Source organism: Astatotilapia calliptera, chromosome 17 (assembly GCF_964374335.1).
Source record: "Astatotilapia calliptera chromosome 17, fAstCal68.1, whole genome shotgun sequence".
Classification (NCBI taxonomy): domain Eukaryota; kingdom Metazoa; phylum Chordata; class Actinopteri; order Cichliformes; family Cichlidae; genus Astatotilapia; species Astatotilapia calliptera.
This window is the reverse complement of record NC_137438.1, coordinates 5347699-5360160: the sequence shown is the minus strand read 5'-3', so window position 1 is coordinate 5360160 and position 12462 is coordinate 5347699. Positions and strand designations below refer to the sequence as shown.

The 12462-nt window shown below is 38.8% G+C and overlaps 1 protein-coding gene across 7 annotated transcripts in view; it reads left to right on the top strand.

Annotated features, from left to right (window-relative positions):
- The window catches only part of ano2b (anoctamin 2b), a 76559-nt gene that overhangs the window by 19404 nt on the left and 44693 nt on the right, over positions 1-12462 (top strand). For all 7 annotated transcript variants that reach the window (XM_026146594.2, XM_026146595.2, XM_026146593.2 and 4 more), the window contains 5 exons: positions 7434-7532; positions 7881-8032; positions 8413-8467; positions 8561-8612; positions 11989-12044. In XM_026146594.2, coding sequence (XP_026002379.1) covers positions 7434-7532; positions 7881-8032; positions 8413-8467; positions 8561-8612; positions 11989-12044 — 414 coding nt within the window. The remainder of the gene's footprint in view (positions 1-7433; positions 7533-7880; positions 8033-8412; positions 8468-8560; positions 8613-11988; positions 12045-12462) is intronic.

The following is a 12462-nucleotide window of genomic DNA, read 5'->3' as shown; positions in this document are numbered from 1 at the left end:
GTAAAAAAACAAAATAGATTTTTTTTTTTTTTACACAGCACAAGGCAAAAACAGCATAAAAGTCTCATGTACTCTAAAATGTTTAAGAAATAGTGTACTGTAGTGTCTAACTTACCAGTGCAGGGCTTGTCGTGTGTATGATACCCATTTTGCTGTGTGTGTGCGCGCGTGTGTGTTGGCTGGCAGCCAGTTGGCAGTGTGTGGAGTCTGCAGGCTAGTATTAATCAGATTGTTGACAGTGTGGCAATGGAGCCTAAGCCTGGATGAGATTAACTGACTGACTGATAGCTTTTTATCTCGTCTCACAGATCTAGGGCTAAAATCTGCCACCGAGAGAAACAAACATCCCAATATCCTTAATTTGAACAAAGTGGGAAGCACTCTGACAAACATAACTGCTCTCCTTCCATCATTGTATAGGCCGCAATGGGTGAGAAGCAGCCTTACAGATATAATAAGTCATGTACCAAAAATCAATTTTCCACTGTACTCTGTGTGCACATAATCGGGTGAAGCTGTTCAACATTAATCATAGTTAATCAAGTGCATACAACAGAAGTACAAACTGCACCTCTAACTTAAAATAAAGCAGGTAATTAACGGATGGCCTGCTGGCGTATGTTGGTAGTTAAATGTTTTCCAAAGGCTTTGGAAGACACTTTTATTTTTGAGAGATTAGGGTCAGTGTAAGTGTCTCACTCGACATGGGTAATGATAAATGTCAAATGTCATTTTGCTTGAAATGTTTTAGCATTTTGAAGTTGGTAACATTAGTCTTTTTTTCCCCCAGTGAGAATCTGATGCGTTTTAAAATGTTACTTTATTTACATCTAAAAGCTTTCTATCTAACATTTGAACGCATTCACAGTCTGATTAACGCATCAGGAGCAACTCACGGCTTAGTATCTTACGCAAGGGTACTTTGGCACGCAGACTGGAGCAATCAGGGATTGAACCAGCAACTCTGAGATTAGTAGATGGCCTATCTACCTGAGCTACAGCTATTCTTGAGTGAGGTAGAAGGAATAGTTTTTGCTGTTCTGTTTTAAAGATATATACATTGAGCATCACCATTAGCAAAGTATACTTTTTATATAATAAAAAAGATGATCCTTATTGTGCCCAACCTGTTTGACTTCAGATTAACTTGATGCTGGTAAAGAAGAGTGACTCAAATGTCAAACTTGTTGATTGTGTCTCAGGATTATTGCGCTGACCTTTGATCTCTTAGGGACATCCTCTTAGAGAACATGCTTAATTAAATCAGAGCGAGATTTTAATTGAAGAAGTAGAGCTGGGACTTGTCAAGATTTCAGTCCATGGGGTTTTTAGAAACATTTTAAACACTTAAATGTTATGTTAGTATTTTTAGATGAAGGCATGGGAACATTAATAATCAGAAAAAATAAGTATGTTCCACTCGTCTTCTAAAACATATTTGTGTTGCTGTGGACTCCATGCTAGGATTCATCCGGCATCTTGCCTTAGTTTTAATTAACCAAATGAATAACAGCTCTATACTTGTGCTAAACATGCAAACTGCAAACCATACAGTATTTTTATACATGAAACTATTTTTCTTCCATTCTACACCGATACAGTGACTGTGTATTTGGCAGTAAGTGCTGCCAGAAAGCAGCACTATGTAGATAAAAATGTAGCGCCGAAACTGGTGCTCTGCTAATATTTTTGTCCTGTTCTTCCCACGTAGACATTTTTGTCAGCAAAGTAATTGCAGCTTCAGTCCATCACCTGTCTGTAACTGAGTATATGCATACACAGTATCAAGTGTATGTTACCTGCATTTTGACTGCGCTCTCCATCTAATACACCAGCAATGGGTTTTGTTTTTTTTTGGCTTTGTTTTATAAATTAATTTTTTTGTTGTTTTCAGTGTAAAGGTCAAAAATCCAACAACACTTGTGTGTGTAGAACACCTTGCTAGTCTAGACCTGTGTGTTTCAGAAGTAGGCTAAGGTGTATGAAAACCACCTACTCTGTTCCTAGTGCAAAATGAAATTTTATTTTATTATATATATGTATATGTATATATATATATATATATATATATATATATATATATATATATATATATATATATATATATATATATATATATATATATATATATATATATATATATATATATATATATATATATATATATATATATATATATATATATACATATATACATATATATATATATATGTATATATGTATATATGTATATATATATATTTTACTTGTTGAATTGCCATGAAAAACACACTGCACATTACGAAATCCAGTATATCCAGTCTACTGAACAGAATCTGAATCAGTCTAGCATTTTCTGAACCAAAATAACTGTTAAATCTACTCTGTTAATGTTGCAGATGGGCCACACTAATGACTGTTACAGATTAGCCTAGACTTTAACAGTTATGTTATTGTTAGCTTTAGCAGCTAACCAAAACCGTCATGATAATAGACCGCTAATGTGGCTAACACTTTAACTGCTAATAGTTATATGGGTAACATGAAAGTGTATGACGGCCAGGTTAATGTTAATGAAAAGTTTTTAATACTTAACTGTTTTCAAAATGGGAGCTTTACTCACCTCTCGAAATTTCTCCGTGTTATTTAGTGTTGTCAGCATCAGCTACGGTTAATGGGAATTGAGTTGTGTGTAGGGCTGCTAAATGTCCCGTTTAAGCCGGGACATCCTGTATAATGAGCAAAATTTGTTTGTCCCTTATTCCAACTTAAATGTCCCATATATTGACCATTACTTGAAATGTCACTTTCTGACCAACAGATTTGCACTCTTATAAATATCTAATTTGACCACAGTTATATCAGACGAGTGATTGTGTCCTGGAGTCGTGACTCGTAAAAAGACGGTGCTGTTTGGTCTACGCAGCATATTAACCTGGGTAATTGAAGCCTGTATTTGAATATTTTTTCTCTTTTGCTTATTTTTCAAAGGAAATGCCCATAGGATTTCTGTCATCACTTAATTTATTTTTCTTTATTGTTTTAGATGAGGTATTGATTAAACTTAATACTAACATTTTACTGGATTTTTACTGTAAGAAAATGAACATACATATTTTCACTATACACACCTGTCTGTGCATTGTGCTTCTGGCACACCAGACTGTCGCTTACTTGATAGTTAAAAAGGTAGCAACCCTAGTTGTGTGTCAGCTGCATTGCATTTAGTTTGAATGCTATGCACCTCCTGCATTTAGTTTATTCATTCTTGATGGCTGGAATGACTTCTTGCTGGGGGCTTCATGATTGGCAAGGTACACCCTGAACAGGTGTCCAGTCCATCACAGTGCTAACACAGGTGAGTTTTTTGCTAATTGATTTTAACAACAAAGAAAAAATCTAGCTACCTACAGGTATGATCCGACCACCTAGAGATCTGTAGAAAGTTACTGATGTCATCCTAACACCTAGCTATAGATGCTGTAAAAGATAGATGTACCTTGTGGATTGGAAAATAAAAGTGCCTCAAACCTGCATCTATCTTAAGGCCACCACATAGCGATAGCTGTGCTTGTAAAAGGACTTCTGGTCCTATAGAAATCTGACTTGAGCTCTGTAAACACTTTCTTTACCTTCTGTTGGCTGCTCCCTGTAGGGGACCACAGCAGATCATTTGCCCACGTCTCACCCTCTACTATCCTCCTCTGTCACACCAACCCTCTGCATGTCCTGCTTCATGACATCCATTAACCTCCTCTGAAGTCTTACTCTTTTCCTCCTCTCTGGCAGCTCCATATTCAACATCCTTTGTTCAGTGTATCCACTATATCCCTCCTCTACACCTGTCCAACCATCTCAGCTTTGCCTCTCTAACATTTTCTCTCAAACACTCAACCTGAGTGCTCCCTTTGAAGTACTCATTCTATCTTGTCCATACTGTCACTCCTGATGAAAATGTTAACATCTTTAACTCTGCCACCTCCAGCATTGCCTCCAAATTCCAATCTTGGAATTTTGCCTATGCCCATGTTTCCCATGGTTCAGTTTGTTTTTTGTATTTTCTTTGTTTATCTCACTCAACCAGTCCCCCCTCATCTCTCTTGATTTCTCTCCACTTCCTGCTATACTTTTCTTCCCAGCCATCCCATCACCCACCTGATCACCCTCTCATAACCCACCACCCTCCTACCCAAAGACGCCCCCGGCTGCGGCCTAGTTACGCCCCCAACAGAGATAAAGAGCTAATTGGAAATCGCTCTACTAATTAACCTTCTCCAGGCTAAAAGGTATTTATATCATCTGCTTTTTGATGGAGCGATAGCAATGGGAGGAGAGGTTGAGGAGGAGGAAGAGGGAGGAAAGGATTGGGAGACAGATGATAAATGTTGATTAAGCAGGTGAAACAGAATACTGGTGAGAGGGGCTACAAAAAAATTTCAAAGGAGCAAGTCGAGATGGAGTACATCGGCAATTCATTGCTTATTTCTCAGTTTTGTGGCAGATGGTCAGTTGTAAGGTTGCAAAATTTTCAGCCATCAGTTTGCTGCTTGACAAACACAGAAAAACCAGGTCAGTGTGGAGTGAAACCTGCTGGATTGTTTTGTCCTAAATTGACTGAAGTGTCTGCGTTTTTGATGATGGCAGATGGGGAAAGGGGTGAGGGTAAACCCTTGGGGGTGCAGAGGGACCTCGGGGGAAATGTAGTCTCTGGATACGTGTAGTCTAATTTTGTAAACTTTATCTAACAATAACACAGGCAGTAGAGTTCAACGGTTCTATCAATGGTACTTATGACAAGGATTACAGTTGATTACGCCAGAAGTGTTTACATTTTTTTTTTACTTTTAGTACTATGAATATTGTCATGAATCTAAATTTTGATTTAGACAAGAAAAGAAAACTTTCCTGAAATGATTAGATGAATTGTGGGAGTATCAAAGGAGATTGAAAAGGAACTGAAATATAAATCAAGAAATGCCCACAAATATAGGCCAGGCACTGCAGATTGTATAACATGTCTCTTAGGATATTCACCTAATGTTCAGGGGTTTCTTGAAACTCTGAGGTCTATAGTATTTTCAGTGTTGCACAAATGTGGTCTACACACATCATGCAGAGTATCTGATTTAAAGAAAGGAGACAAAGAAAATCTCCTCTCCAAAAAAAGTATGATATGACTTTGTGATTTTGTTTTTGAGGAAAAGGATCTAATATCTGCTAGAAGGAAAAACTGTGTCTGGTGTCAAATATTTTTAGTTGCTGTTTCCCCCTCGACTAAAGATTTCTGGGAATTGCTAAATGCTAATATTTCAAATATTTATTTCAACATACAACTGTTATACAAAAGAGGTGAAAACCATGAGACCATGTTTCACAGGTGTGATAACACAGTTGTCCTGCAGTGGAGTAGCTCCCTTCATCTGAACATAAAACTTCTCATTAAAACAAAAACTTCTATTTTGGTCTCATTCATCCCAATAACAGTCATTGTTTAAGCAGCCATCTGGCTCATCCATGTGATCTTTAGCAAACTGCAGATGGGCAGCAATGTCCTTTTTTGTTTTAATCCTGCCATGCACACCACACATTCAGTGATCTCCCGGTGATGGACTCATAAACCTAAAACAGTAGACCAGTTTTAGTTGCAGGCTTTTGCTTGATTAGACGTTGCTCTGGACTTTAACACCTCTTACTCGTGGAATGATCTTTGCTGATCGACCACCCGTGAGGAGAGTGGTAGTGGTCTTTGATTTCCTTGATTTTTACATTATCTGTCTGTTTGGGATGAATTATGTAACCCTTTTATAGTCTGATAAGCATAAACAACCTCTCAAGTCCTCAGGAATGTAAGCTTTTTGCCATGACACATAAACATACTGTGATGTGACAGATCAGTGTGTAACAGGACAGCAACAAGGTGAAAGCACTTCAATTTCACATTCAACTGAGTCTCCTCGTACTTTAGTGAGATAATTTACTTGTGTTTCTTTTAGTTATTTTTCTTCTATTTTGGTCATCTGTAAATGGTAAAAGTACATTTATTTTGTATGTGTGTGTGTGCCCGCACATGGATTATTTATAACAAATACATCTTATTAAAGTGAGGTGAATCTCAGGTGCCTTCGCATTCAGCTGTATGCAATGTGTGGGACTAAAGTCTGTGTGGATGTGACAGAGGGAGAGAGATGATAATGAAATAAGAGCAGTAAGACTGACAGTGAAGCAGTCAATCAGTCAGTGAAACAGTGTCTAGCGGGCAGCACAAGCTACAGTAATATATGTGAGGAGGGGAGGGTGGTGAGGGGGAGTGAAAGATCTCAGGAGAGTAGGAGTCGAGAGGAGAAAGGGAATAGTTTCAGGTTTCTGTCATTTGCCATACCACCTTTCTCTTTTCACTTCCCCCCCCTCTTGCAGAACCTAATGGGGGGGTCTAAGGAGGGTAAGGTTACCTGGCTGTCATCCCCCACTGGCTCCGCTTTCATTTCATTTACTCTCTCACTCACACTAAAAACCAGGTCCATCAGGCCTGCTGCAAACAATTTTTTTTGAATTTACTTTTGGAACAAATTTCTTGGAAATGTGTTGCTTCACTTATACTTTCTATTTATATTCAGCCACAGGAATCCAGAAGAAGTTTTGTCATCGCGCTCGTATTCAGGAATTCAATCATGTATCTCTTGGTGCTATTTGAAGCAACCAATTATCAAATTTTGCTAATGCATATTAATATTAATATACTAATTACCGTGTGGGCACTGGAACATGATTCATTAGCAGCTAGATGAGTCAGAATTTCATCTTACATACAATTAATATGTTACATTTGAAGTTGGAGGTAAAATCACAAAAAACAAACCTCCAATGTGTTAGGAACATTCTGCACCAAACTGCAAACGGCTCCAGGCTTTGCTGTAGGAGCACAGGACACATCTATCTTTAATAGATATCAGAGGAATGCTGCTGGCTAAACAGGCTAGCCAAAGCTTTTCTGTAGGTCAGAATGATGGCAAGGATTGGTTGCATCTGGCTTGGATTTCAAAGAAAACTCCGTGTTGAATGCAAAATGTTGAGTTGGCCCTTGCAGATGTCAACTGTAAGGCCTGAAGGGAAAAAGCACTGAGAAGCGAAAATATCAAGTGAGGAGCAGAATGTATTTAGGTCTCTCCTGCTAAAACAAAGTCTGCTGTATTGGATTGCAAAGCAGTATTGGCAGATGGTCTGGTAAGCCATTTTTAAACAGCAGGTACTGTCAGCCAAGCAGTCTGCTGATACATTTCCCCGAGCATAAAAAGTTGAGGGCAATAAAGCATTATTGGTAGAAAACAAGCTCAGTCATGGTAAGTGCTTGTAAACACTGAATCATGGCTAATCAAAACTGTGTTTGGATCTGATTAGCATGTTTAATTTCCCAAATTGCTTACATAAACACAACTGAATGTTTTTGTTTTTTTCAGTTAAAGAGCCATGGCCCCAGCTTTACCAGAGTCCACGCACCATGGCCAGTATTATGTCGAGAGGCCGAGTTTCTCAAGATTAGAGTCCCCACCAAGACGGTAAGATCAGAGTACCTCACTGCAGCAGTTTCTTGTTAGGTTAGCAAACAGCTGAAGTTGATATTGTGTCTCTGTAGTTATTTTTTTTTCTATATAATGGCTATTACAATAAACTTAAGGGTTGTAACATTTTAAGAAATTAAGTCTAAGACTTTGGTATGCCAGTTTTTTTAAAATTCAGTTAAAAGTACAGAGACAGTCATACCCATAATTATATTTACACGTGGGGTTATTACTGCAGTACCACTCAGTGTTAGGTCTTTAATTCTCAGACAGTGTTAAGTTCTTTGGATGTGTGTATCTTACAGGTAGTAACATGGTTAACTCTGTATGTTTTGGTTACCCCAGAGTTATGAAATCAAAGAGGAAACTGGTTTCGGCTCCAGTATGAGCACAGTGTGGAGAACGCTGACCAAGCCTTTCCAGCCTAAAGTACCACATCAAGATCATGGACGCACCAAATTTCTTTCACACTGCTTCTCCAGGGACAAGCTACACTTGTGAGATAAATATGAACACAGATTTATTTTCTATAGAGCCTTATTTTATGGTTTCAGTATAAAATAAGACTAAGTAATGATAAGAAAACCAACTGTCTAGTACGAGGGCTGGTCCTTAGTTGGATCTGACTATGGATGCTATAGTCACAACCTTCTATTAACCTAAACAACAAATGATGTCAAATCATTTATTGTCGAAAAGTCACTACACTTGTTTTTTTGTTTTGTTTTTTTAAACCACAAACTTGTAACACACAGCCACCTGTTTGGTGTTGTTGCAGGTGCATTTTGTGTTTAAAGTTGAAAAGACTATGTTTTGCAAAAACCTTAGCAGCCCTGCCATAGTGTACCATAGTGTTCATTGGTTGTGTTTCCTTCAGGTACAACATCACATCTAAAGACACTTTCTTTGACAATTCTACAAGGGGCAGAATAGTAAGTCTCTATGTTTACATCACTACCTCCTGTATCATATTTTTTTCAAGATTAGTCAATTTTTCCAGTCTAACAAGCTGAAATGTTCCACAGGTTTATGAGATCCTGAGACGGACGGTGTGTGCACGAACCTGTCAAACCATAGGTGAGGGTACAAAGCATTTCATTAGAAGTTTGCTGTGCCTCTGCTTTATCAGTGTTTAAATGTGTATTCCAATAGACTCCAATAGCAGATCTCAAGTGGTTTGCTGAAGGCATCAGTGTCTAATAGAAGTCACTAAGTTATTCACTCATTTTTTTTAACTGTCATGTTGCTAGTCTAAAATAGTTTTCAGTATAATTGATCTCATTCACCTGTGCTGGAAAGCAGCAACACTCCTCCAATCATATCCTTCCCAGCCTCCTGAAATTTGGTCCGCCATTGGTTACTCCCAGAACTAACTCATTTTAGATTATTTCTACACCAGTGCTTCTTAACAGAGACACACTGGTATGTCTTGAGGAAAGTTTATGTGAATTTATCATTTGCTAGCATAGTGTCAAGCATTATTTATTTATTTATTTATTTTTAAGTGCAAAAGGATCTGGTGTTCCAGATGACATAAACACTCTCTTCTGCAGATATAAAAACAGGTGTTGCTGGAAATTTTGCTTTGCTCTTTAGTGTGCCATAAAAACCTCTAAACCACTGGTCTACACCAGAGCCTATGACAATAAAACCCTGCTTCAAAATATGTTTGCATTCAATATGGATGTGTAGGTTCTCAGTCATCCAGATCATGGTAATCTCAATCTCATGGTAATCGAATCGAGGCACTCGGAAGAAACGTGACTGGACTTTCTATAGGCTTCTACTGCTGCAGATATGTGGATGACACCTGGGTCAAAATCAAAACCCAAGAAGTAGAAGCCTACACTGTTCACCTCAATTCAGTGGATAGAAACATAAAGTTCACCAGGGAAGACAAGAAGGATAATAGTTTGCCATTTCTGGACTGTGCTGTGCACATTGAAGAGAATGGAAACCTCAACATTGGAAGTTTACCAGAAGCCCACACACAGACCAGTACCCACTCTTTGACTCCACCGCCACCCTCTGGAACACAACATTGGAGTAATCAGAACCCTAGAACACCGGGCTGAAAACATTCCCTGTAAGCCAGAAAGGAAAGAAAAGGAACGCACACATGTAAAGAAAGCTCTTTAAACAGGTGGTTATCCCAATTCATCGAATCTGTAAAGATGCACAGGATAAAGGTCAGACACCAACTAGGAAGAAGCAGAATGACAAATGAAACAACATTGTCTTGTCATTGTCCACTTTGGGGTGGCTTACAACACCAACTTACAAGCCAGTTTTGAGATCCCTCCCCAGACACCTCAACGCCCACTCACATCTTCTGTGACTTGATCTCAATAGGTCACATGATCGGGTGAGCCAAGGTCTCACAATAGTTTCACCTGAAAACTCTGCTGATAATGACCCACACCCTTTTCACACCTTGGCTCATGTGATGAGGCACATAATCAATAGCGGGTCAACGGCCCTCTTAAGGGTTAATCCCACTAGGGATTAAATACTCCACCATTTGGTTTTAGAAATGAAGAAGCTTCTCTGATGAAGGTGAAACATCTTCAAGAAACCTAAAGAAATCCACTGGCTTTTCTTTCCAAGCTACTTAGATCTGTATACAATACGTATACAATACTGAGCATTTTGGTTACACCTTTGGTATAACAGCACATTGACTACACCCGTTTTATAGCACCCTTCAAACAGGGTGTAGCAATCAGGCAACATTTATTTGAGTCAATGATGATAAACTAAATAACACCCGAGCATCTCATATTGTCTTGTTCTCTGTTGTGAAAGGTAAAACTATAGATTTGTAGTTAAATGTTATACAGCAATAATTCTTAGTTTAGGAAGAAGAAGGTACTAGAAGGTCGCAGAGCCATGCAAGCTGTTTGTGCACTAGAGAGATAAAGTGACGTTCAAGTGGTTGTCTAAACAATGAGTGCTGTGCTGCATAGTTGGATGACACAGAGATCATTTTCCCAACAACCTATTCCCACCAGGCCGTTCCTAGAAAGGCTGCTCAATAACAATTCCTTTAACCATAGACACCCATAGGGACATTCAGCAGCTAAGTCAATATGTTCAGCCGCACTCTTTGTTTGTGCAATTGTGCGTGACCCATAATTTGTTGAGGTAATCTAGAAAATAAACATGCAAGGCACGCAGATGACGGCTGTCTTAAAGGCTTCATTGTACTTTCATTGGAATTTCCATTAAAATATATCCACCACTGTTTGTCCGTATGAGACATGAAAGAACTGCATGGTATCAGGTATCCCCTGATTCTTTGTTAGTGCAGCTCTTTCCTGTTTATATAACTGTAGCATTTAATTAGACGCAGATTATGGTTGCATCTGCCTGTCACACTTATAATGCCCATCGGTCCCATATAGATATGCTGATCCCAGTTTCATTTCTAATGTCCACCATATGTCTGGTTGGCTTGCCTATCACAGCAGAAGGTCTCAGCCAGCGGGTACTAATGAAGCTGTAGGGCAAGAAGGGACGAGAAAAATAGAGTTGCATCTTTTTAACCTCTATTTTCTCTCTTCCCCTCCCCCCCGCCCACCCAGGCTCACACAATCCCCACACACACACTCTCCCTCTCTGTCTCTGTTGCTTTACTCCATCTCTTCTACAAGTGGGTCATACTTCCCGGGTCAGGCTGAGATTGAAGCAGGGGCCACTGGGAGTTGTGGTTGTTTCTGGCTGGTTGAGTGAGCATTCATGCGTAGGTGTATGTGTGTTGGTCGTGATGTTCATTAATAGCACAGCTAATCGCTGCATAGGTCCGTGTCCCCTTTGAGGCACTGATAATTGATTAGTTAGTTTGATGGAAGAGGTAGTTGTGTATGCCGCGTCATGTCATGCATCAGCGTCCACCCCTGACATTGACAGGTAACGGGCAGGCCACGATTTAACGTGTGAAAACTTTCAAGGGCAAAAGACAGAACCAGTCTGTCTGACACTGAAAACCAGACTTTTTAAAATGGTACAGGCTATACAATACGTGTGGGGAAAGAACCATTTTTCTTTTTTATTATTATCCTTTTGGGACAACAAATCACATCCTTAAAAAAATCGAATCACAAGTAAGTAGTGCTGGATATTGGATAAATAAAAGGAGGTGCTCTTTTTCATTGTCTAAAAATGAATTTCCTCTTAGCCTGGAACAGTTATTTTAACCTCAATCCTTAATTCTTTTTCAGTAAAAAATGTGCTTACACACCTCTTTGTAAGTGCCTCAAACACTTATTTTTTTAAAAGCCCAGCCAGCTGTTTGAGTTTCTGGTTGAAACCTCACTTGCCTTTCAATGCAAGTAAAAACTGCCGTCTTTTCAGAGGATGCAGTTCACGATGCTTAGCAGGAAAAGGAAACCCCTCATAAATGACACTCAAACTCTCTTGGGGTTGTCTCACGTCTCTGCTCTCTCTCTTTCAGGCATCAGCACATTGATAGCTAAAGGCGTGTATGACGCTGCCTTCCCTCTTCACGATGTAAGTGCAAAGTCCCCTGAGACGCTGATGGTTTTAATGTGTTTTACTAGATTTCAATTTTCAGTGAGTGGAAACATTCTTGGAGTAGAAATCTTACACTCTGACAAATGACGTAGCAAAATACTGACTAGTGCAGGAATTTCTCAAGTTTTGAAATTAACGGGTACATATAATACATAATTGGGCCTTGAGGCGACTTATGTTGTGATTTGGCGCTATATAAATAAAATTGAAATTGAAAATTGAAATATAAGGAAGAATTACTGTTCTGTGTTAATTTTTGATTATCTAATTATATTTTGTGAGTGATAATTCAATTCAGTTTTATTTATACAGCACCAAATGACAACAACAGTCGCTTCAAAGCACTTTGTATTGTAAAGACCCTACAATGACAGAGAAAAAAGCCCAAAAACAT